This window comes from Lissotriton vulgaris, chromosome 4_1, assembly GCF_964263255.1.
Source record: "Lissotriton vulgaris chromosome 4_1, aLisVul1.2, whole genome shotgun sequence".
Taxonomy (NCBI): Eukaryota; Metazoa; Chordata; class Amphibia; order Caudata; family Salamandridae; genus Lissotriton; species Lissotriton vulgaris.
The window spans coordinates 322,018,214-322,043,493 of NC_141691.1; the positions used below are offsets into that span (position 1 = coordinate 322,018,214).

Sequence of the window (25,280 nt, forward strand, 5' to 3'; positions counted from 1 at the left end):
GGCTGTAATCCTGCATTCGGATAAAGCACAAGGATGTGTTCCTTCAGGAAGTATTAGCTGGACTTGCAATAATGGAAACATCAGACCCATGGAGCACAGAAGCCCAGTTTTCAAGGGCTGATAGTATTACATGTGTAGGTGTACTTTTCTGGAATACAAAAGTAACTGTAATTGGTAGCTACAGAAATCCAGTTTGCTGCCTCTCAAAAGAATGGCCAATTCACAGTGACCAGACTTCAGGCAGTATAGAGGAAGAGGAAGTTGGGTAAAGTTTCAGTACTGTGTCTGTGCCACTTTATGATAGATAAAATCATGTTTTGAAAATAAATGTCACTGTATGATTTGAGTAGTATCAAGAAACAGGGACTGCCCAATAAACACCTGGAACCAGGGGGCATATAATAAAATGTGCAACAATGGTTGTTCGTTGAACAACTAAACCAAGGAAAATGCTACCCAGTCATCATTTAACAGAAGTACAAATCATAAGCAATTGAAAAGAACAGAAACACTTGTAGACATTATCCCAAATGTATATCTTTATATAATGTAAACAAAAGTGAAAGTACTCAGTATTGTGATAACACAGTGAGTGATAGAGAAACAGTTCAATAGTGTGGTATCGCAGCAACTGAAGACATCCGGACTATCATGGACAAAGGGGAAACCGTAGCTCTCATCCTGCTCAACCTCTCCTCGGCCTTCAACACCGTCACCCACAGCACCCTCTTCTCAGGACTCCACAACTCAGGAATACAAGGCCCGACCTGAGATGGCTTGCCTCCTTTCTCTCTGACAGAAGCCAACGAGTCGGACAACTGCTGAACACCTCAGAACCCAACAAATCAGACTACTGCTGGACACCTCTAAACCCAAGAATCTCATCTGCAGAGTCCTGCAAGGGTCATCGCTGAGCTCTACCCTCTTCAACGTTTATATGGCACCACTCACCCAGGTCTACATGGCACCACTTGCCCAGGTCATAAGATCCCACATGAACTCCTAAGAAGACGATTCTCAGCTCATCCTCTCCCTCGCAGACAACAACCACATGAACAGGATAACATTTCACAACCTGTATGTCAATTATGGCAAACTGGATGAAACAGAAGTGCCTAAAACTCAACACTGGCAAAACAGAAGTCCTGAGTTTCAGGAACAAGAGCTCTCCATGGGACTCCAATCAAACACTCACACCCTGTCAACAGATCTGGGTTTAATCCATCACCGTTCTTTAGCACACTCTGCCATCCCAGTTCAGACATGGCCATATGCAAATCAGTCTGACCCTGTGCCTCATGGGAACAGTCCAGCCCGAACTGCCAAGCCATGCCTTCCCTGGACCGGATTCAAGCTTCCTAGGACCGGTTTCTGGCATTACAGCCGTCTTCAGCCAGGCATGCTTGAATCCAGTGGCAAAGTGAGCAAGGAACTCACGTCTGAGCATACCCTGCCAACTTATGGCGAACAAAGCGGTACAAAAGGGGGTGGTGATGGACGGAGCATCTGAACCAATCAAACACTCACACCCAGTCAACAGATCTGAGTTTAATCCATCACTGTTCTTTAGCCCACTCTGCCACCCCAGTTCAGACATGGCCATATGCAAATCAGTCTGACCCTGTGCCTCATGGGAACAGTCCCGCCTGAACTGCCAAGCCATGCCTTCCCTGGACCGGATTCCAGCTTCCTAGGACCGGTTTCTTGCATTACAGCCGTCTTCAGCCAGGGTTGCTTGAATCCAGTGGCAAAGTGAGCAAGGGACTCACGTCTGAGCATACCCTCCCAACCACCGTATTCAGAGCAGTATATAAATATACCAGATTGTACAATGTTTATGGAGAGAACTGCAAAGCTTAGAACTGAAGCCCATGGCAATACAATAACTGCATGAATTAAAGACGGTACCAAGAAGGTACCCAGTGTCTGGATAGCCGCATATTTATTGAATTATGAAAAAAAATGTATATGGTTGCCTCCTCTCCTAACTGGAGCCAACCTTTTCTGGTAAATATGCCATATTACAAAATCATTTTACTGTACAAGTGGAACAGAGTGTAATCGTGTACTGGTATGTGAAACTGTATTTGGACACCTCTTTGGTTATGAGATGGAATTGGTCCATCTCAGTGGTTTGAAGTGTTCAGTTCTCAGTATGTAGACACTTTTTTAAAGCTGTGCAGAAAACACATATATGCGTACAGCTTATGATGACGGTAGGAATTTGCATGCAGAAATGAGGGACTCTGTTATTATTAAAGTTAAATATTTGGCCCAAGCAATGGAATGGAATTTTATTATGTGAATTAGTAATAAAGCAGTGACTCTGACTCTTAAAAGTAAAGTGTGGGTGCAGCAATTATAGCAAAAGAAATTGAAATAGAAAAAAACATCTATTTCTTTACTTTTGCTATAATCACAGCACCTTTACTTGTAATGTTAAAAGTAAAGCACGGGTGCCGCGATTATAGCAAAAGTAAAGAACTAAATTTTTTTTCTATTTATTTACATTTTCTATAATCGCGGCACCCGCGCTTTACTTTTAATGTTTAAAGTAAAGCTCGGGTGCCGCGATTATAGCAAAAATAAAAAAATAGAAAAAAATCTATTTCTTTACTTTTGCTATAATCGCGGCGCCGCGCTTTGATTAAAGACATTGCGCGGCCTGCTACTGATGCTGATGAGGGAGTGGGAGAAGGGTGGGAGTAGGGGAGGGGATTCACGCGAGAAAGCCAGATGCCAGCTGTGCACGTCGCGCGCGCTTGTGAGCGTAAGAGACAGCTGGTGGCCTGCAAAAGCCTGTGGTGGGTAGCACTTTGAAAGACCCTTACTAACTGTCTCGCCAGAGCAGCGCATGCGTTGGCTCAGGCAAGACCTAAAAACTGTAAGATCTACAGGTAAACCCTGCACGGTGTTCTCTGCAAGATTAGGCTTGCTTAATAAAAACTAAACACAGCCCTAGTGAACCTGTAATTAGTCAATGTGTTGTTATCGTGACATGATGTTATTGCATTTTATAACATAGTTGTTATATGCAGAAAGTAGATTGGGTATTATATTTTGATTAAAAAATGTATGTGTAATCATTATACATGCTATTCCTGTTATTATAGATTATGTAATGTAGACCTGTATTTTTGAAAACATGTCTCATTTTGGTAACAGTATATGGGAGTAGGAGTTAAGGTTGAGAGATTAGTATGATGGGGTAATATGGTTAAGGTATTACCTTGATTTATGAATTACAGGTCTTGTGAGGATTTATGCTTCAGCTTCTATTAGGATCACTGGCATCATGTCCAAAACACAAATATCGTGTGGACAGAATATCGTGTCAAAAATATTGAGGACCAAAATATAGAGAAGTTAAGCGTAAATAGGTAAGTACATAATACAGGTTCTGACTCCCTAGATTTGTTGCGTTTGTAAATGGACAGTGTTTTGGGGTCGTCAGTGTAGAAGATATTACAATAGTCCACATAAGGAATGACATAGGCTCTTGTTAGTTCCAGCCATTTATACAAGAGATATGCACAAGCAGGTGCATACATATGAAGCCTATGTCGTGAAAGTAAAAGCACTTGAATGTTGAAGCAGAAACATGCAAACGATATTACCTGGAAGTGCTCATTGGCTAAGACCAAATCAGACCTAAAGGCCACCCAATGCAAGCTTACAAAAGGGATCTCCATCAACAAAAGTTTTTATTTGATTCACATATGTTTACATAGTTTGGACATGGCACCCACCAAGACAAATCCATCTGATTCCTCTCAATCTGGACATTAAACTAGTTGCTAGAGATAGCCTCTTAACCTTCAGTTGTTTGTCTTATAAATCTGCCCAATCTTACATATGACATGGGCATCACCCTGAATAATTGCCTATTAGATGAAGATATATGTCAAACTTGATACTTTAATTGGCCTATCGATCATTTTATTCTTGTTTCGAAGAGAAATTGCCCTCACATGATGCATTTCAAGGCATGGGAAAACATGTTGTAGGACAAGACCTGTCTGAGAGGTCCAAGCTGAAAACATTGCTTATATGCAAAGGCATGTCATTGAGGGTTGGAAAACCATGTGTCTGGTGAATGTATCTTGATAGCCTGACACATCTGCAGACAGATGAAACACAAGAGTGATATGTATCAAATGTACCGACTTGTTTTAATATTGCACTTTTTGCCACAATACTGCACTTTATAAGCACTGTAATTAACAGGTGCTGATATTGCCCAATTTATTGGTACTCAATTCACCAACTGGAGGGGCAGAATCAGCCTTGCCAAGATTAGACATAATTTGATTTAGCGATGCACAATCAACTCAATAAGTCACCGTGCCATTCCTACTACTTCAAAGCTGGTCTTGAAAGGAAGAGTTTAAAGCATTGTTTGTGGTTTTTAAAAACGTCACAAAAATAAAGTAAAACATTTTCTGTATAACATTAAAAAGAATTGCATATTTCAGGTTACATTTTGGAAATACATGCACATGGAGTTTGCGGGCTACTTCATTCCAGACTGAAGCATAGTGAATTCCTGTAAAAATAGTACTAAACTAAAAAAGGTTTGCATATTGCATCTCATCTGCACTCCTGCACTGGGTGCCAGTCCACAAATGCACTGTGGCAATGTGGCTTAATACTCTGTCAAGGAGAAGTTTCAGAAATATCTGCCACTCTGTTCTCTGCTTTCTGCCATCGTATGTCTTCTCAAAATCAGCCCCCACCCCCACGGATACCTCAGAAGGCTTTACAGTGGGAGCAGGCTGCCCCATCACCCCTCTCCGGTGGACTTGGTGATATAAATATGGAAAGAAGCCACGGAAAAAATCGCTTGGCGGGCAAAATACGCCTCTGGGGGACTACTATGCCTCATTGGGGAACCTACAGATGTTAAAGTGCAGGATACAATGGGACATGATTGGGATATCTAGGGGGCCGCATGGTCTACTCTGCTTCACTGACGTACAGAACCAGTACACAGTGGTGGCCACTCAACAATTCCGTTATATCCACCACGCACTCTGGGAATACAGAGGCCTGTTGCATGAGGTGGCCATGGAAACTCAGCTGAAGTTCCAGCTCTTATCAGCCCCTCTGCGAAACCATGCTATCTCCCTGATGTACCAGACACTGCTGGCTGACTGCCAACACTCCCTGGATAGCTTCTTGGTCGGTGGAAGGAGGGCCGGTGTCCTGACTGATGAGGACTGGGTGGAAGCATGTCGCCGCCCACACGCGGTAGCCATTAAATCATGCTTCCGGCTGGTGCAGCAAAAAATCTTACATCGTACTTACCACACCAGAAGTAGGCTATTTCCAATGGCAAGAGAAGATAATGGCAAAGTCTGTACTGCTCCGGCCAGAGAGGGGACACTGGCACACAGCTTCTGGGACGGTCCACACTCTTAGCCATTCTGGACATCGATGGGATGATGCATCTAAACGGTTACAGAGTAGCCGGTGTACTTGACAAGGAGGCTGTGCACACAGGGGAACCTAGGGAGGACCAAACCCTATACACACACACACTGCTGTTTCGTAAAGTGGCCCTCATCACGGTCAGGAAGATAGCCCAGAATGTATGTAGCAGAGTGTGGTAACAATATCCCAGTGAAGGGCAGCAGTGGTTTGGTACCTGCAGGCTAAACATCCAATATACAAGGGCAGGGTTGCCCATGGAAATTTCACAAGGCAATGGGCCCATGGAGGGAATACAGAGACCTTGATTGACTGCAGGTTGTAAAGCTGTCAGCTCAATTATTTTATGTACAAAGCACTGACTTTTAAAGTGTGTGTTCTATCAGTTTCCAGGGGCCTGATTTAGATTTCGGCAGACGGGTTACTCCATCACTACGGTGACAGATACATCATCCGCGGAAATATAAATTCCATAGGGTAATATGGCATTTATATTTTGGCAGGCAGGGTACCCGTCACCGTTGTGAGGGAGTAACCCATCTGCTGAAATCTAAATAAGGCCCAAAGTGCTTTGCTATCTTTCTTTGTTCATGGCATAATACAAATATTTAAAAAATCTGTGCCCGTTGCTCTTTTAAGATTACAGTCAACAATTAGGAATGAGGTGGTCATTTTTATCCCTGAAACTCATTGCTCATGGGGTACCCCAAAGGATCTCCACCCCATTTCAACATTTATACAAGACCACTAACGCAAATTCTCAACCAAAAATAGATGTCATTTTTAATGTTAGATGACACAATTGATTCATTTTAATTGATGTATTTAAGGAGTTTCATGCAATGCAGCCATTTTCCAAAAGTGTGTGTCAGTGCAATTTCTAAGTAAAAACTCTAAATATCGTCGCTTTCAAGGAAATAGTGATAGAAAAAGGTAACAAGTGTATAAAAAGTGATTAAATAGTTTGAGGCACTGAAAGAAAAAATATGCAATAAAGATCTAAATAATTTATTATCAAAACTAGGTTATTCGTAGAGCAGCATGGAATTGGAGGGCTAAAATAGAGTTTAAAGATTGTTTCATGGTTTTTGTAGAACCCCTGCTGATGACATCCCTGATACTGCTACAATTGCCTTAGTGAAAACACAAGACTATAGCACGCACTAAAATGATTACATTGTTCCAGTAGAGGAGTCCCCTGGCCTTCAGAGAATCTCAGAAGCTTTGTCGAGTGACCACATAAACAAATTGACCTATGGAAGAAAGCATCACTGCATAGAGTCAGTCTAGCTGTTTGGAGGGCCAGAGAACCTGACCCACACTCATCATCTTGAATAACTCATTGGTAGGACCAGGTTTTAGATGGTATGGATACTGCCGTTTTCACTTTATCCTTTATACAGGTCCCCTATACTAGCTTCAAACCTCTGCTATGAGCTCTTGTGGCAGTAGTTAGGGTAGAAAAGAAGAAGAAAGGGAAAGGGAACCCCTAGACGATCAAGAGGAAAATACTCCCCACCACAACAGCAGAATTGCTCTGTTGCCTATGAAGCTGAAGAAATCAGTAAAATCATGGGAAAATCAGACCCCATTGCTGAAGGAAAAGAATGACTGGCTTTAGAAAGGCCTGTTGATGGGCTTGGAGGAGACTACTGACAGATATTTAGCTGGCATTCCCCCAATATACATCTGTAGTAGAGATGAAGAGTACTTAGTCATCACATGGAATCCTCTTGCACTTCAGTGGTTAAGGTAAGACTAGTAAAGGTATACGTGACAAAACCATGGGTTTCATACAACCATTTGCAGAGTAAATGGGGCACAAAACCAAGCTAACCTAAAGCTTTCTACAGTTCTTGGTTTCGCATCATTGACAGTAGGTCTGAAATTCCATCCCTTTATTCATGAAGAGATCAGGAAGGAAGAAAAGCATCGCCATATAGTGTTATTCCATCACATCAGCACTGGCTTGGTACAAGAAAACTGGATGAAGTAGAATTTGTACATTGCTATAAACCAACAGCCATGGTTCACGATTGCCCGATGCGAGGTGGATAGAACCTTGCCTAGCAGGACTCTCTGTGGTGTTCCTGTGCTCTTGGGTAGGACAATAGGGTAGTTTTATTTCAACCATATCTCTGTGACCCTTTTCAGTATTGACCGAAAATGAGGTAGATAACGTCTTCCCTCAACCCCCATCACTCGGACTAGAGGGGCTTCTTAATCACACCATCAAAATGTATAAAACACTACGGAAACGCTGAGCTGAGGAGATAGTCTAGAATATCTTGAGCTCCACTGGGAACAAGGTGCGGTTGGATGTGGAGTAGCTGGCAAAGCACATGCCTGAATTATACCTGTAGGAGAAGATAGCTGCACAGAATCCTGTACATGTACAGTCAGATCTGGAGCCAGAGGGAGCAAGTGCATTTGGGTGACAATGTTCTTAAGATGTCCATCTTGAAATTAGTGGCCATAATTCTCACAAAAGTACTCATTAATTGGGGCCTGAGTAACTGTACTAGTGGACCGGCCTGGATGAAAATTTTCTATCAATAAATTGGCTTTAGTTTCCAGAGTAGGCAATTGCACATCTAGCCCTTCTTTTATTCTTCGCAATACAACAGCAAAATATAAACTTTCTTCCCTTAACCCTTTGCGTGCGGCGGGAATTCCCCGCCCATGCTGACTTCGCCTTGCGCGGGCGGAGTCATGACGGAACGGTTCCGTCATCAGCACAGCTCACCCGTAGCTGATGACGGAACCGCTCCGTCATCAGCATGCAAGGGGTTAATGGTCCAGGTGGTAAGTGCAGCTCTGTCTTTAGTGAAGTATCTATTCCGCTGATATTTTGCAAGTCGAAGTACAGCTCTTCATCACTGTAATGAGGGGGAGGGGAATAGACTGTACATTTTCTCATCCTCATCATCATCATGAGGAACATTATGTACGTCCTGGACAGGATCAGTGCCGGAGCTGAAGATGGCCTCTAGCCACTGATAATACAGATATTGAGGGACAGCCTGAAGGTCTGGTTATACAGCAGCAGGTTGTTACTTTGTTTTTTTCTTAGTACTACATAGACTTGGCATGGGCCATTGTCGTGAGAGGAACCGATTCTGGTGCCGTCACAGTCTGTATCGCACAAACACAGAAGAAATTGGTGTGGAACCAGAGCAGAAGTCTGGACTGGCTTTCATACTGCCCTGGGAATGGCATCTGAAGGGACAGATGAAGTTGGTGGGGAGGATCCCCAGCAGATGTCCAACTTCTCGTCAGACCCTGACTTGCAGGAGGGGGCGAGTCTTGCTTGGCTTTCTTGCACTTATGGTGCAGGTTTAACTTTGATTTACTAGAAGATTTCAAACAAGAATGCAGGACCAACTTGGTGACCAAGAAAGCCCTTGTGCCTTAGAGAGGGATTGACGTTTTTAACACAACCTTTAGTTCGATTCAGCAAATTAAAGCCTTGTAGGAAGCTAGCTTTTTATGTAGTGTACCAAAATGAGAGACACTATGTATAAAGTCCAGACAACCCTTATTTGCTTACAGGGCTTACATTAATGTACAAGTTACTTACCTTCGGTAACGATGTATCTGGTAGAGACAATTCTAGCCGCAGATTCCTTAACGTAGAATTATCCCCAGGCATGAGACTGGATCCGGAAAATCTTTTTGCCCAGCATCCTTGCCCGCCAGGGAGGGGGCGGCATCTCGCGACTCCGCCCTGATGTTGTCCGCGTACGCGCCGTCAGCGAGGTCACATAAGCCCCACCCCAGTGCACCTACGGCAGTTTTCTTCAGAGAACTTTTCCGCGCCACAACGCGGAGCCATCAGAGAAAAAACTGTGACGGTATGGGAACAGTATAGGAACAGTGTATGAAGGAGAAGATACATAGAAAAGGAATGGTTAGGAACAACACCATAAGGGGCAGTGTCAGACACTGCAGCACCTAAGGGCAGGGAAAAGAATAAGAACAGAGCACCGCCCTGAACAGCAACCCTGCCAGTACGAAAATAGCCCCCCCAGAGACAAAGAACATATGAAGAAATGTCTTGATAACATGTAGCAGGACTACAGCCCCAATCAATAACAATGGAGGGGAACCAGTCCCGGGCAAACAGTGAACGACAAACCCCAGAACAGCTACAGCGCAGAATGTGACATCCCCATAGGAACAAGGGCAGAGGCCAGGCCAAAAGACCCCAACCCAGGGGGCAGCAGAGAAGCACGGGGGCCAGAACACCTAGCAATGAAAAGAGGAAAAAAAAGGAGGGGGGGGAGAAGGTAGCCCCAACCTGAAGCACCTATAAACCTATCCCCCAATGACCCAAGAGAGGAATCGGAACAAACAACAGGACAACATTCTGCCAAAGAAGAGCAAGAAAGGGTGCTCACAGAAGATGTAGCCACCCACAGGGAGGTGAGTGCAGAAGACCAAGTCAAAGGTCCTTGTAGAACAGGGAGGAAGAGAGGGTCGTGAAGGAATCTGCGGCTAGACTCGTCTCTACCAGATACATCGCTTCTGAAAGTATGTAACACGTACATCTGATAGAGACTACTAGCCACAGATTCCTTAACGTCGAATAGATACCTAAGTCATACCCAAGGGGGAGGACGGTCTGCGAGAGGACCCCACCAGCCTGGACATAAGAGAGAGTCCCTGTCCCCCCAGGCAAGGGGAACCCTGGCATTCAGTAGACCCCCAATCCCAGAGGGGATGAGGGGAGACAAGAAGAAGAGCGGCAACCAGCCGTTAAGCAGCAGGGGAAACTAAGGCACGGCTAAGGAGGTCAAAGCGCCCACACCCATCCAAGGTACCAAGAATCCCCACCAGGAGCCCCGGGGCTCAAGCAATGAAGAGGATCACCTAGGAAGAAGAGCATCCGAGAGACTCCAAGGAAAGAGGTAGAGAGAAGGCATGCCCCTCCCACCCCTACCTGGAACGCCCAGTGAAGAGGGCAGCCGAGCCTATCACAGCCAGAAGGCAATGGACAAGACAGAACGGTGCCTTTGGCAATAAGGCAGGTGGAGCAGACGGGTAGCCCGAGGTCGCCCAGGGGAAAAATGCCCAACACCCCACAGGGACAGACTGCACCCGAGGAGGCACAAGAAACTCAAGAAACTCCAGAACCACCACAACACCAGGGAGGAGAGGGAGAACTGAAGACCAGGCCCACTGGAAGAGGACCGAACACACACCAGCCTCAAGCAGCAGACAAGGCCAGAAGGACTGTCCCGCTAAAGTGCCAGAAGACACAATGATGCAAAGGAACAGCAGGTCAGCACCTCAGGCACAGCCCGCTGCAGACAACAGCACGGAACGGTGCACCCAGGACAAACCAGATGGCAGCCGAAGACAGAGTCCAGGAAGGCCGAGAAGGCCCCGGACACACCCCATGGGAGAATGCCGCATACACGGCACAAACAACAAAGAAGCAGAACCAGGTAAGGCTATGACTTAAGGCTGCAAACAGCAGTCCAGACCAGGCTAGTAACGCAGCGACCCCGGAGAAGGACAGCCCGGGGCACAGCTTGAGCCATACCAACACCCTCATCAAAAGGAACCCACCTACGACATACCGTAACGCCACGGAGAGCAGAGGCCCGAAGGCCACCCGACCCCCTCAGCACATGACAGGACGAACCGCCCCAGCAGAACACCTACCAAAACCCAGGTCACTGAGGGGAGGAAGGAGGAGGTGGAGTATGAGGAGGAGGAGGAGGCAGAAGCCCCGCCAAGAACCTCTGAATGGCCGAATCCACAGGGGCGTGGAACAAAAGAGCACCATCAAAAGGAAGATCCACTAGCTGTTCTCGAACATTCTCTGGGAACACACTGTCCCGAAGCCAGGCATGGCGACGAAGTGCAACCGAAGATGCCATAGCATGACCAAGCACCTCCGAGATGTCGAGAGCGGAGCGAAGAATAAACTCTGCCAGCTCCCAGCCATCCAACACGTGGTGCCGCAGATCAACACAGTCACCCTCCTGAGAAGCGGCAGACACAAGGGACTCCGCCGAGACCCACAAGGCAGAAATGGCCCAGAGTGTTAAGGGCCCCCAGAGCTGCACTGGTAGAGGCAAACATATTGCGCCCCTAGGAGTCAAGCCAGTGGGCCTCCTGCGACGGAGGAGACAACATCGGTGGCAGAGAGGGTAAGGCATTCTGCAAAAGGGGGCTCCTGGTAGAAGGGTGGAGGGAAGATACACAGGATCACACGGCGCCGGATGGTGACGGTGCAAAAGGTGTTGGGGCACCGGGTGCCCAGTGGCGGGGAGGCCCCAAGTTCCAAGAAGAGAAGAATAGAGCGAACCCTTGAAAGGAAGCAGCAGCTCCCGACCACCAGAACACTGATGGAAAACCTCCAGAAGATGATCGGCGGGGAAATGGGCAGCTGGATCACCCATGCCTAAAATCTCCACAGCCGTGGAAACAGCGCAAGCAAAGGCAGCACCCGCCTCCGTAGGGCCCTGCGGTGGAGAAAGCAGCTCCTCAGATGGGAACAGCTGCAAGCTAAGGCAGCCTTCCCCAAGCCACCCGGAGGAAGGAAGGGCCAGGTCCGGAAACAAGGAAGAGGGATGAGGAGTGGGGGACCTACGGCGAAGACCGCGGCAACGGTGACGGCAAGGAGCCATCCTTAGACGATGCTGGGGGAAAAGCCACGACGTGGCGGCCCGTCTCCGGCGAGGATGAAACAAGCAAACGCCGGACCTATGGAGAAGAGGAGGTGTCCGAGGACGAGAGAACGACCCGACGTCAGCCTGGCGCCGTGGAGTCTGCAATCTGAGGCAGGACATTGTCGTCCGGCTCCGAGAAAGACGCCGGAACGACCTCCGCCACAGCACACTGCTGCGCAGGAGACCAGAGCTGGGCTGGAGCCGGGGCGGCGAGGGAACAGCGCCGGAAAGGCGCCGACCTGACCTCCTATGAGGCAGCTGCCTGCGTAGAGGGGCGAGAGGGACCTGGAGAGGAGCGAGGGGTCCCCTGCCAGCTGCGGCCCGTAACAGGACACGATGGGCCCTCCGCCAGCTCCTGTGGCGCCGCCAGGGCCAGCAGCCGCGGGCACCTAAGCGGCATCACCACGGCCTCGGACGAGGCCACCGCCTGTTCCGAGGGCGGTTTGGGGATGCGACCTGAGCCCCGGCAACCGCCGGCGACACCACAGGGACTCCCGCAGGAGTTTGCGGTGAAGCAGGGGCGCCGTGGTCCGAAGGAGGTACCCCCGTAGGGCGGCACCCCAACTGCACCACATTCTTGGAACCTGGATACGAGCCAGTTGGCGCCGGAGCCACCGGCGATGCCACGGAGGGACCCACACACGGCAAGGAATCCGCAGACGTCCCAGGAGGGGAAAGAGGAGGGGGAGAAGCCAGTGAGGCTTGCAAAGTCGCTGCATATGTCTCCATCTGGGCTCTAGACGTCCCCACACCAGGAAAAGGCAGGTAGGGGGACAACACATGTGCCGCACCACCCGCGGAGAGCCCACGTCCCCAACAGGCCATGAACTAGCCCTTGGTGATAAACTGCAACACTTACTGACAGGTGAGCGACGCTCCTGCGGCGACTCCTGAAATCCTCCGCAGAGGTCAGACGTGCTGACAACACCATCCTGGACATGCAGGCCGAAAAAAGTTTCATCCGGCCCTCCCGCTGGGACTTCGGTTTCATCTGCTGGCACGACTCACAATCAGTGGAGTGGTGGTGTTCCCCCAAACCCAACATGCAGATGGGGTGAGGGTTCGTCGCTGACATCTGGTGCGCACAAGACGAGCATGTCTTAAAGCCCGAAGGCATTCGCACACTGTTCCCACACACACGCAACCAGCGTTAAGGGAAAAAGGCCCAAACCAGGCCAGCGCACGTGTTCGATCCGCGTTGCACGCGGAAAAGGAAAAAACGGATGTAGGCGTGCCGGGGCTTATGTGACCTCGCTGACATAATGTACGCGGACAACGTCAGGGCGGAGTCGCCTGATGCCGCCCCCTCCCCGGCACGCAGGGATGCTGGGCAAAAAGATTTTACGGATCCAGTGTCACGCCTGGGGATAATTCTAAGTTACGGAATCTGCGGCTAGTAGTCTCTATCAGATGATCCCAAATGCTCTCTTTTGTGGTTGTGTGGGACAGCAGTTCAGGCTTATCAGAGTGTAGTGGTAAGCATTTGTTGTACGCACGAGTCAATAAATGAAACACACACTCAAGTAAAAACTCAAGACCAATTTCGAAAAATAACTGGTATTTTTTTATAATTTTTAATACCAAGAACGTCGTAATCGGGTAAGTACTTTAGACTTTATCAAATTTTACAGTAGAAAATTGTAGAAAATGACAGATCTGAGTCATGAGCCTCGAACGCGGTAATGTTTGTGGAAAAGAGGCTGCAACCAGGGAATGGGGGACCCGTCCACCAGAACCCAATTCGGCTCTTGAGGATCTCTGGGGCACAGGGACACCATTGGTTCCGTAGACTCGGGCTGTGGGGCTCAGGTGAATATGTGTTTTTTTCCGGGGGGTTGCGATGTCCGAGGCTCTCACTTCTTGGGGTCAACCAGGTGAGGGGGTGCAAAGAGGGAAGAAGGGTCCCTCTTGAGGAAGCCCTCTTGGATCCTGAAGTCCCACGTTGGTAGGTCGTCTTGGCAGTGTTGGTTTCCAGGTTGGACACTAAACAAGCCTTGGCTCCTGCAAGGGGCCTGATACTTCTGGTATTGGTGCTGTTGACTGGGATTCTGCACATATAGATAACTATACGCAGGAAAACAGGACCCGCGCTTGTAGGGGTTGTACCTTCCTACCACCTTAGTACCCCAAATCCCAAAACTGACTAGCTATAGTGTCTTATTCGTTCTCCTACATAATCACGAAGCTACAAATGATTAGACAACCCAGAACACAACACAACCGACTCAGGAATCGCGGTAGCAAGACTTATTCTTTCGCTCACTCACTCGTACTTGTCCACAATAAGAATTGACAGAGTCATTGTAATAGTTCAATATTTTTATTTTAACTATTGTGCTCCATAAGGCAGTATAAGAGCCACTACCAGCAGCAAAATGCATAAACACAGAACACTTAGCATTGTTACAATTCCATAGAATATAAAGGGGGATGTTGTCATGTACAGACAGTGGAAAAAGGACCATAAGGCCTAATCACCCTCCCCTTGACTAGAATAAGTTTATATAAAAGAAGATTTCTGTGCTTTGTCAGCAATTCCCATACCTTAGAGCCTAGATGGAAGGTTTACATCAGAGGAACAGGATAGCTCTTCTCCATGGAAAGGTCTCTCTCCAAGTGTGTGTTTGAACAACATGCATCCCCTTGATATCAAAGCATGAGTTTCCAGCAGTGCAGCTGTTTAGCATATTTTGTCTAGGTGCTAGGGACTGACCAGAACAGAATAACAGAATAACAAGTGGCATTGTTTATCGAACTTGCAAATCGTGTTCAGACTAAACTCCAGGAATTAGCAGAGAAGACGAAAAGCAGACAGTTCTCATGTGAAAGTCATAAACAGAGTCTTGTCAAGTAGTAACATGCGCAAAAGCAGCATCATGCAGCAGAGCTCATGCTAACTTAGCAATGTCGACAATGGCCATATAACAGTGCTGGGTGGCTAATGGGGGTCTTGGCATCTCCAAACTTACTAGGCAGACAGTTTGGCCTCCTGGAGCAGGGTGATCTTCTCATGGGGGGGCTACTGCATCAGTGGGCCCGGCTGTCAGTAGTTCGGTGAACCAGACGTTGCTATCAGTGCCTGCAGACTGCAGGGAAGTGGCTCCTTCACTTCAAGGGAGATCTTTCCCAGTTGTCGAGGTACTGGATGGTCCTCCCAGGGTTTGGAAAGGGTGTCCAGCTCCTTGTGAAGTCGGCCCTGGTGATTGACAAAGTACAAGCTGCCTGGCAGGGTTTGGCTCCAATCTTTGGGGCATCTCTTATGTTCTCGCTCTGTCGTTCCTTCTAAGTCTTCCTCGGTTCCTAGTAGCTCAGTCTTGAGTTGATCTGCTTTCCTGGTGTCAGGCGGCCACTAAAATATTCAATTTAGGGGTGTTAAGGGGAGTGAAGGGTAGTAGCCAATGGGCTACTTATCCTTGGGGTCACCTTACAATCCCTTTATGACCACTTCCTGTGGGGAGTGTGCATAACCTTGACCCACAGTTCATAGGTTTGCCAAAAAGAAGATGGTAAAACCCTTCATTGACAGTCCATTTCATGCTGCCCACCTTATGGGTGTGCTCAGCAAGTGAGCACGCCTTCTGACTAGCTACTTTTCCCACCTACTCTGGTGTTAAATGGGCCCCAGGGCAGGAGTTGGCATCTCCCATGTGTGGGTGAAACTGGGGTTGCATAAAAAAAACTTTGAAGGCCCTGGACTTGATATGCTACATCACTAGCCATCCTGCTGGAAGAGGTGTGAACACCTTCCTCCCGGGCAGACATTGCTCCTGCCCTCTGAGAGCACGGGCTCTCACCCCCAGCGGTCAGAAACTCATCTGAAGGTGCAGGCTGGTCGATACCAGTCAGTCAGCACACTAGAGGGCTGGTAAGTTTTTTAGGGGGCGCCTCTTAGGTGCCCTAAGGGGGCTTGTCATAATTAATACAACCCTGGCATCAGTGTGGATTTATCAAGACGAGGTGTTTGATACCAAATAGCATTATTTTCAGTGAAGCCATTATGTAGCTGTGTAAATCGTGATGGCCAATGCCCAGTACATACACTTAAGATGGCAAGCCTGTTTACTTGCAGTATCTAGTAATAGAACTAGACATCACAGGGGCAAATCTGCTCATGTCCTCACATGTAATATAATGCACTCTGTCTTAGGGCTCTTAAGGCCTTCTGTAGGGGTGACTTACATATAGTACATGAAGTGTATGGACTTTGCACACATGCAGTGTGCAATGTTGTATTCAGAAGGGCTTGCACCCTTTCACGCATTCTGCAATGGCAGCATGCCTGTGATTTTTGTGTGGGCCCCTTGGGGTGGCAGAAGACATGCTGCAGTCCTTAGGGATCCTCTTTAGTACCCAGGTCCTAGGTAATAGGGGTACTATTTACTAGGGACTTACAAGGATAGTAAAGTCCTTGCCAACTGGGTTACAATTAGACATTTTGTTTTTAAGGGAAAGGACACTGGCACTGGAGCCTGGTTTGCAGGCTTCAGTGCATTGTAAAGAGTCGAAAAACCAGCATCTGGCAGTTCAAATGGGGGCAAAAAGTGGGGGGACATCTGCAAAGCAGCCCGGCATACTACAAGCCTCACATTCCACCCTCGGCCTGTTTTTTGAGTGCTTAAGGGTGCATGTATTACACGAATTCAAGACGTGACCGGAGCCCAAGCATCACAGCCACAAGTTGTGTCTGTCTGCGACCAACATTGCTTTGATGCAGTCGTGGTAGGGCTTGAATCTCTTTGTTTTAGGAGGAAACATCTTCCCTGGCAAAGTGTCTGACAAAATAGGGACCTGTGTCAAACGTCGAGAAAAGATAGGAGCTGACGTCAGCACACAGGTGTGCTGCTTATATGTGGCTCCATTTTGTCACTTTCATGGAGGTAAGACATTATCAGAGATTAATATGGCAATACAAACCGGCACGTGGGAAGGATTGCTGAAATGAATCTTTGGATCCAGGCTAGTACCTGGTAGTATTCTCGGGTGAGGAATCTGCGGTTAGATGTATCCTTCAGAAAAAAGCTTAGTGTACGGGTTTCCTTAGTTTTGATTTGGTTTGGCATATTAGCAATCCTATTCAGATTTTACCATTCCTCTGATTACTCAGAGCAACCACAGTAAAACTCTCTTGACTCAAACTCTAGGAATGGCAAGAATCGATAGGGATATGTTTTGACGCTTCATTTAGAACCAGTTGGACTGTTTCAGATTTGGATTTCCCGCGTCATTACTACCTTTGATAAAGATCCTCCTCCAAGCCAAACGCCAACATCATTTTTACCAAACGTGCCCCATGGTGAGCCTGTAAGTTGTGGCACTTATGTATCTCATAATATGAAACAGATTCATTCTTGTTCCAGGGCATTTACATCTGTCTTATATCAGGTTAGAATCACAATCATTCTGATCATATCACTTTAACCCCGAACAAACAGGAATAAACCTTCCATATTAGAGAACCTCTCAATCGGTCTACCCAGAATCCAACAATGTACCCATCATCTGAGCTTTGAGAAGACCTCTACAATTTGTTGAAGGCAAAAGTTTCTAAAATCTGCAAGCATTGCAAACCTACCAATTACTTTCTCCCTGGATTGTCCTTCACAAATGAAAATATGGTACCCCGGCATAAAACCTGTCTGGTTTCGGAGAAACATTGCCTTTAAAGTGACTAAGTGACTGTTTATCAACTCCACATCATAAAACAGTATTTGACTAGTTATATAATTGCATCTTCTGGGAAGCAGGCACTTCTAGCTCCTTTTTAAAAGAAGCCATTTTGATGCGGCTACACAGTCTAATGCTTGCTATGTTTTGTCTGATGCCTCCAAACACTTAAAGGTTGAAGGTTTGTGAGTGGTCTTGTTAGGATGCCTTGACAGTATTTGCATCTTCTAGATGTCTAGCTTCTTTCACATGGACATAAGCCCACCAATGCAATGCTGACGTCTCACTTAATACCAATGGTTATATGAATGGGTCTTTACCTATTCCAAGCTCATACTGGGCTTTTCATTGGCTTCCAACCCAGTTGACCAAATCTTCATCCGCTTCTACTAGGACTTTGGCTTTAGAGACCCATACTTACTCGATTTAGGTCTTAGTTTACTTTCACTAACAGGTGTAGTTTCTACCACCACTCACTCAAGATTTCAGCTTTGATCCAGTTGGGTCCCTGAGAGCTTAATGTGTGTGGGCATTGCATGTCAAGAGAAGTGTGACTAAGAGGTCAGTGTATACTAAATGTACATTGTGTCTTTGGTATGCCTCATTCCAATCAATATTTTTTTTTAACTATGCTTGCAAGATTAGAAGCATGCTCCTGGCTCCAGAAGATGGCTACCTACTCTGTCCTTGCTCAGAACCCACAAATACTGTTATTCAAGAAAGACTATATTCTCTAGCACTCAAGTCCAAATATGTTTCATCATCGAATTTCTTTCAACTCGATAATCTATGCAAGATTTTCCCAAGCAGCTAGACTCCCTTTGGTCACATTTCAGTAGTAACTGCTGTTGATGGATCTGAGTTTGACATACAAAATGCAGCAACCACCTTACTTTGTAGGGCTTTGCAAATTGTATCACACATTCTGACTATTAGTCTCCTTCAATGGCTTCCAATTTCATCTTGCTTGTTCGTCAAAGTACACTTATTTGTTTGTCACAAGTTACGGCTAAGAAACCTAGAATCTTGTAACCATACCTGTCCTTTATGCTACAAGTAAAAATTGTGGTTTCCCTGCAATCTTAAGTCTTCTTGTTTAGTAAGCCAAATTCAATGCTCTATACAAGATATACGTAGTATAACATACCATGACACAACTCGCACCATGTTCAAGCAAGATGATATAGCAGGAATAATAAAATAGAAACGAAACAGTCATTATTTGCGTCTGAAAAGTGTTTTAATTGTTTTAAGAGCTCATCTTAGATGCCAAAGTATTCAACATTTTTTTCATAAGAGAAGGAAAGGAAGCCTTGAGCCATTTTTTAATAGCACGGCCGATAAGCACATTGCAGCTTCCCCTTGGTGTAAAGAAGTGCTCTTACAACGCACAGGCCCAGTGAGGTCTAAGATCATTCTCTTGAAAGGAAACTTACAGAATGTGTAGCTTTGAGAAACCCACACTAAGTGAGGACTTTTGAATAAGAAAAGTAAGAAAAGCTTGGAAAAAAGAAGCAGAAAGGTAAAAAGAGGCCTAGCATTAGGATGCTTTTTTAAACGATAGTAGAGCCCAAAAGGACACTGTTATTCGACAATACTCGATAGTCTTAAAGTCCCAAAAAATCACCATACTAAAATATGATTTTTGTTTTTATTTTTAAAACATTGATAAAATACAGCTGTTAAAACGTGACTAAAAACCCTACTAGAATGTTTTTTAAAAATAAAATCTATTTTCTTAAAATCAATGTACAATAGCAGCAATAAAATGTGCGTGGAAACCATTAATTTCCTGCTTTCTACATCAACAGATAACATTTGTAAACATTTACACAATTAAAACTTTGTAATAATTTAATAAATATTATGCATTGCATACAATTTCCATAACACTAAACTTTCGTGAATGCTGCACACCAACCATTTCTGAATGTAAATGTTACATACATTATATATCCAGCCATTGCCTCAGTCTTTAGCATGCCAAACAAGTTTTCAAACTGTTAAAGTATTCAGTTTTTCCTTAAAATAAATGTTATCTTATTTGGAATGTGCTTGGCTCTTAAATCGTGTGTAAACAAAGCAAACTGATGGCAAACTAGATCCTATGATGTTGAACTAGACAGGGGCACTGGCAGATTAGGCATATATGACAGCCAACATTTGCCAGCAATATCTGTATATCATCAACATAAAGCATCATACCGACATTTTATAAACAAATCCATTTTAATTGAAGGCAGTTCACAGATGTATTGTCCTGTCACTGATGCTAAGGCACAGACCAACAGATATCAAGGGACCTGTTTGTTGCCGCAAACCCTGCCATTTACAAAATCACCAGGCTGCGACCACATTAAGGTTTTTAGTAGTTACTATACCCCTTTTGAAAGTCGGAAATGCCTTTCCAACTCACAGAATGGTTTCTGCAACTTACAATTAAGAGGGGGCTCGCAATTAGTGGTGAGGGGCATCACGAAGATTCTTTTAACGGAGGGAATAACTGGGAAGATGCAGTAGGTTTTTACTACACTCACATATTGAATCCCACATTACACTACAGCAAGCACGCACTCCCTGGTACATTCAAGGAGCCCACTCACCTGTAGTACATTCTCTGGCAAACGTGACTGGCCATTGATGAAGCATGACCGCCACAGTAGTGGGTGAGGCTATGCCATGCATTTTTGGGAGAATTAATAGTCAGCACATACAGTAAAACACACAAGACAATAGGTTTTCCCCTACGAAGACAAATGTCCTATAGGGATAACCACTGGCATTTTAATTTTGCCTGCTCTTGAGTTAGTCCATCAAGCCATAAGTTGCCAATATATAGGTGCATTTTCAATCCACCCACTCAGCATACATTTACTACTAGTGCCACAGAAGTTTCTCTCCTTACACAATAAACTCCTAATTAATATAGTACTGTTTTTCAAGACTGTGACAATATAGCTCAATCCTAATTTTAATTTGCATCCTGAGTATACAAATGTAGATATGGATTTAAAAATATATGTTGTGCCAAGGTTTCCACTATACATTTCAATTCATCCACCATGAATAAAAACACATACCATAACTAAGATAAAAACCTTTGAAATACCAAATAATAACAGTAAAAAATAGGGTGATCGTTTAAAGCCATTGTGCAATTTTTTGCAGTTTTTTCACCTGGGCTTAAAAGGTTGCATAGCTTGTTTGACATGCTTGATTTTGCAGGCGATGGTCAAGAGTTTGAGGTAGGCTGCCCGTAGGCCTAGTTCATTATTTGGCACTCGTGCTGAAATGGTCATACACAATTTGTAACTAATATACCTCTGCACAGTGGAACTGGCTTGATGACAGTACAAGGAGAAGGTGCTCCAAAAGCTGCTCCAATATTGTTTATTAGAGGAGGTGTCTGTGGCATTCGTAGAAGTGGCGATAAGCTGCGTCTTCTTTTAACAGATGCAGGAGAATTTGGTTCACCAAGTCTTTTATTTTTGTTTTGAGGTCCAGCTACAAATTCATCCGCTTCATCGATCATCATTCCCTTTAAATAAAAATAACGAACAGTCAATAACCAATCACTTCAAACAAAATCCTTACACTACATTTTCAGTTCTTTCGCGTTTATGCAAATATATACACATTGCTAATCTAATGTGATCACACTTTACAGATGAAACAGTGACATCCAAAAACAAGCCACAAATTAATTTGTCTTCTGTTATCCCAAACTCAATACTTTTCTTATCAAAATATGAACAAAATATACAATTCTTTTGGGCTATCTCCCTGAAACCTGGGCTTCCATTAAGATATATTAACATATGCTTTGATTGATTTGATTTGTAGTTTTATAAAGCGCGCATATGCCCATGGGCGTCTTAGCGCTAAACAGAGGACACGTGAGCAGTGCTAATGGAAGAATGGATTATTGTAAGTTAAAAAGCCAGGTTTTTGTCAGTTTTCTAAAAGACAGCAAGGAGGTACAACTTTTAATGAGTCGGTTCCAGTCCTTAGCAGCATGCAGTAAGAAGCTTCTGCCACCCCACCTCACTTGTTTGAAGCGGGGGACCTGAATTTATTTGGCTTGGGATGAGCGCAATTCTCTTGTTGGAACATACAGCTTTAGGTGTGTTCTGAGAAAGAGAGACCCAGAGCCTTGTAGCGCCTTATATGTTAGGCACAATGATTTAAATTTGATCCTTTTCGCTATGGGGAGCCAGTGTAAAGATTTCAGATTATTTTATTTATTTCAATTTATATAGCGCATTATCACCCGGGGGTCTCTAAGGGTTTGTACCAGGCAAACAGACAACTCCATAGAACAGGCAGCTCCCCTACAACTCTCCCCAAGCTTCTCGGAACAATATTATGAGACATGCGTTCAGATCTGGGGATGTTTAGTATCAGCCTAGCTGCTGAATTTTGCAGACGCTGCAGTTTCGCCAAATGCTAGGTCTGCATACCGGCAAACAGGGCATTCCCATAGTCAACTCTCGATAAGGCTTATGAGGTAACCACTGTTTTCCTTGAATCCAATGGGATGTAGGGTATTAGTTTCCTAATCATTTTCAGTGTATACCACAACGTTGATGATAATTTATTGACTTGGGCTTCAAAAGTAAGTTTATTGTCTATCAACATCCCCAGATTTTTTACTTTCTCGACTTGCGAGGGGCAATTACTAAGGTTGGAGGGCCACCAAATCGGAGACCAAATTTCAGTGTTACTCCCTAGTATCATGACTTCACTTTTGTCTCCGTTAAGTTTTAGACAGTTTCTTTGCATCCAGAGGCTAACTTGCTTCATACAGTTTCTGAACCTATCAGCCGTGCCTAAAGTGTCTTTGGAAATTGTGACCACGATTTGCGTGTCATCAGCGTATGATACTGGAAGGAAACCACATTCCCTAATAACTTCAGCTAGCGGTGAGACATATAGGTTAAATAATGTCGGGCTTAGTGAGGACCCCTGCGGGACCCCACACGGGGAGTTAAAAGGTTTGGATTTAGCGTTCCCCATCTCCACCGTGAAGGACCGGTCTCTCAGAAATGACGCCAACAAATTTCTCGCATCTCTATGGACCCCCACTGCTGTCAGCTGGTCCAGGAGTGTGCCATGGTTTTCCGTATCGAAGGCCGCCGAAAGATCTAACAGGATCCAGGTGGCCTTCCCCCCCGGCATCCAGCACACTCCTGCGTTCTTCCACCGCCATCAGCAGTGCGGTCTCGGTGCCATGTCCCTCTCGGAACCCGTACTGAGATGGGTCCAGGATGTCTGCCTCCTTAACACACTGCGCCAGTTGTTTATTTAGCAGTTTTTCAAGAAACTTTGCGGCGAACGGGATCCTGGCTATAGGTCTATAACTTCCCAGATCTAGTGGATCTAAATTGGGTTTTTTTTAGTAGTGGAAGGACCGAAGTAGATTTCCATGGGGTTGGATATACCCCGGAGGTAATTATATGCTCTGAGAGTTTAGTCAACTGCTCACTGAGCAGCTCAGCAAAAAGATGCAGGATTTTCGGTGGTCAGGGATCCCCGAGGGCCCCCGATTTTGTAGACAGGACTGCCTGAAATACCTGTTCTAGTCCTGGGGGGGTGGAAATTGAACCCTGATTCTGGTGATTCATCAGCAGGAGATGTGTTCCTAGGAGGGATATTCTCTGAAGTCGCTAATTGGAAAATATTTGAAGTGAACGAGTCGTATACAGATGTCACTTTGTCGTTAAAGAATTGACTAACGGAATTACAGAAATCCATACTACTGGGTGTATTGTTGTTAGTAGTTATCTTGGATAACTTTTTTACTGTCAAGAAGGTCTCTACTACAATTTTTTGACTCCTCTATCCTCTCGATAAAGAAATGGCTCTTAACCGCAAAAATTAATTTTCTATACGAGTTTAGGGCTTTTTTGTATTCCCTTTTACTGTCAAGGTCATAACTGACCCTCCACAGCCTTTCAAGCTTCCTACAAATTCTCTTTGTCTCCTTAAGAGACTCGGAGAACCAAGGTTGTGACGCCTGTTTTTTTCTGAGACTAGATCTTTTCCTCAGTGGTGCAGTAGTTCTTATAGCCCCTGCTATCCAATTGCAGATTTGGTCGGTGGCCGTATTGCTGTCCGGCACTAACCTAGGTATCGTCGATGCCAAATGATCTTTTAATTTTTGTGAGTCTAATCTAGACCAGTCAACAAAAGATGTAGAGGTATCCGCAATATGAGATAATGCTGCCCCTTCAACATTATCTGATGTAATTGAGAAGATTACGGCCTTATGGTCTGACCAGGTAACAGGAAGGCAGTCCAACATTCCAATGTGTTTATTGGAGGTGAAAATGCCGTCCAGTGTGTGCAATGCTTTGTGGGTGTCTGTAAGCACAATCTGTTCCATGGATAGGTTCATAAAGGTATCTATCAATACTGCCGTATCTGCCTTATCTCTTTTCTCCAAATGGACATTGAAATCACCCATAATGGTGAAATTCGGGTGTTTCACACTGGCCTCTAGAAAGGGATCAAGTTACAGCGTCAGCAGGGTTTTAGCTTTTGGTGGCCTGTATAACAGGAGCCCATTGAAGGTGTAGTTAGCAGTCAACTTAATGTTAAATGATAAGGTTTCAATGTGAACAGGATGTAACGTATGTGAACATATGTAAACCTGGTTAGGGACCCTTGCTGTATTTAGGGAGCAAGATGCAGGCTCAGTGGAGGACGAAAGAGAAACTGAGGACTGACCTCTAAGGGCAATTGTCAGGAGGGTTGAGATAACCTGTGAAAGAAGGATTGGCAACTGATTACTCCTATTGTGATGTTATCTTCATAATGGCCCCATTTTGGTGGATTTGATGCCTGTTTGGATAGTATGCTACATTTATCTAGCATAGTGGTTTATCTTACCTTTTTATCTTGCTTAAAAGGATTGCCAAAGGTGTTGAGTCGCTTTGGTTGGTCTGGATCAATCTCTCGCAAAGGAGAGGGCATCATCTTAAGGTATTCCTGGTAGTTGCCCATCTGAGAAACAGGAACACTGTGAAGGTAGTCTATTTTGAAATAGAGACACATTTTAATATTTTGTTGGGAAGAACTCAGGTAATAAGACATTTTATAACTTAGTTAGCCTGTCACTAGGATATCTTTGCTACACAACAAAAGTATATTGTTTAAGTGCCAGTTCTGATCTTGCCCATGACCATGATTTACTTTGGCTAACTGTGAACTTTAAGATTTCATACAAAGTGGTGGTCCCGATGGTGCTTATAGAACAGCAGTGTGTGCTGAGAACCTCCGATTCTACTCGTCTTCAACTGTTTTAAAAACTCAAACACCAGAAAAAGACAAATAACTTTAAACAGAATGGCAATACAATGCTCTTTTGGCTTGTAATCTTACTGGATCCCAATACAGTAATCATAAATAAATAGCCATAATTCCATTTCCCCATGTTTTCATGTCTTGTCTTTGCATGCATGCTATTTTAACATTCAGAAAATCAGTTCATCATTTATATTC

The 25,280-nt window shown here is 45.2% G+C and overlaps 1 protein-coding gene across 2 annotated transcripts in view; it reads right to left on the bottom strand.

Moving 5' to 3' along the window:
* LOC147718704 (integrator complex subunit 6-like) overlaps positions 1–25,280 on the bottom strand; it is a 340,537-nt gene that overhangs the window by 60,101 nt on the left and 255,156 nt on the right. For both annotated transcript variants that reach the window (XM_086918674.1, XM_086918675.1), the window contains exons 14-15: positions 24,669–24,811; positions 21,099–21,315 (exon numbers count right to left, since the gene is read on the bottom strand). In XM_086918674.1, coding sequence (XP_086774800.1) covers positions 21,099–21,315; positions 24,669–24,811 — 360 coding nt within the window. The remainder of the gene's footprint in view (positions 1–21,098; positions 21,316–24,668; positions 24,812–25,280) is intronic.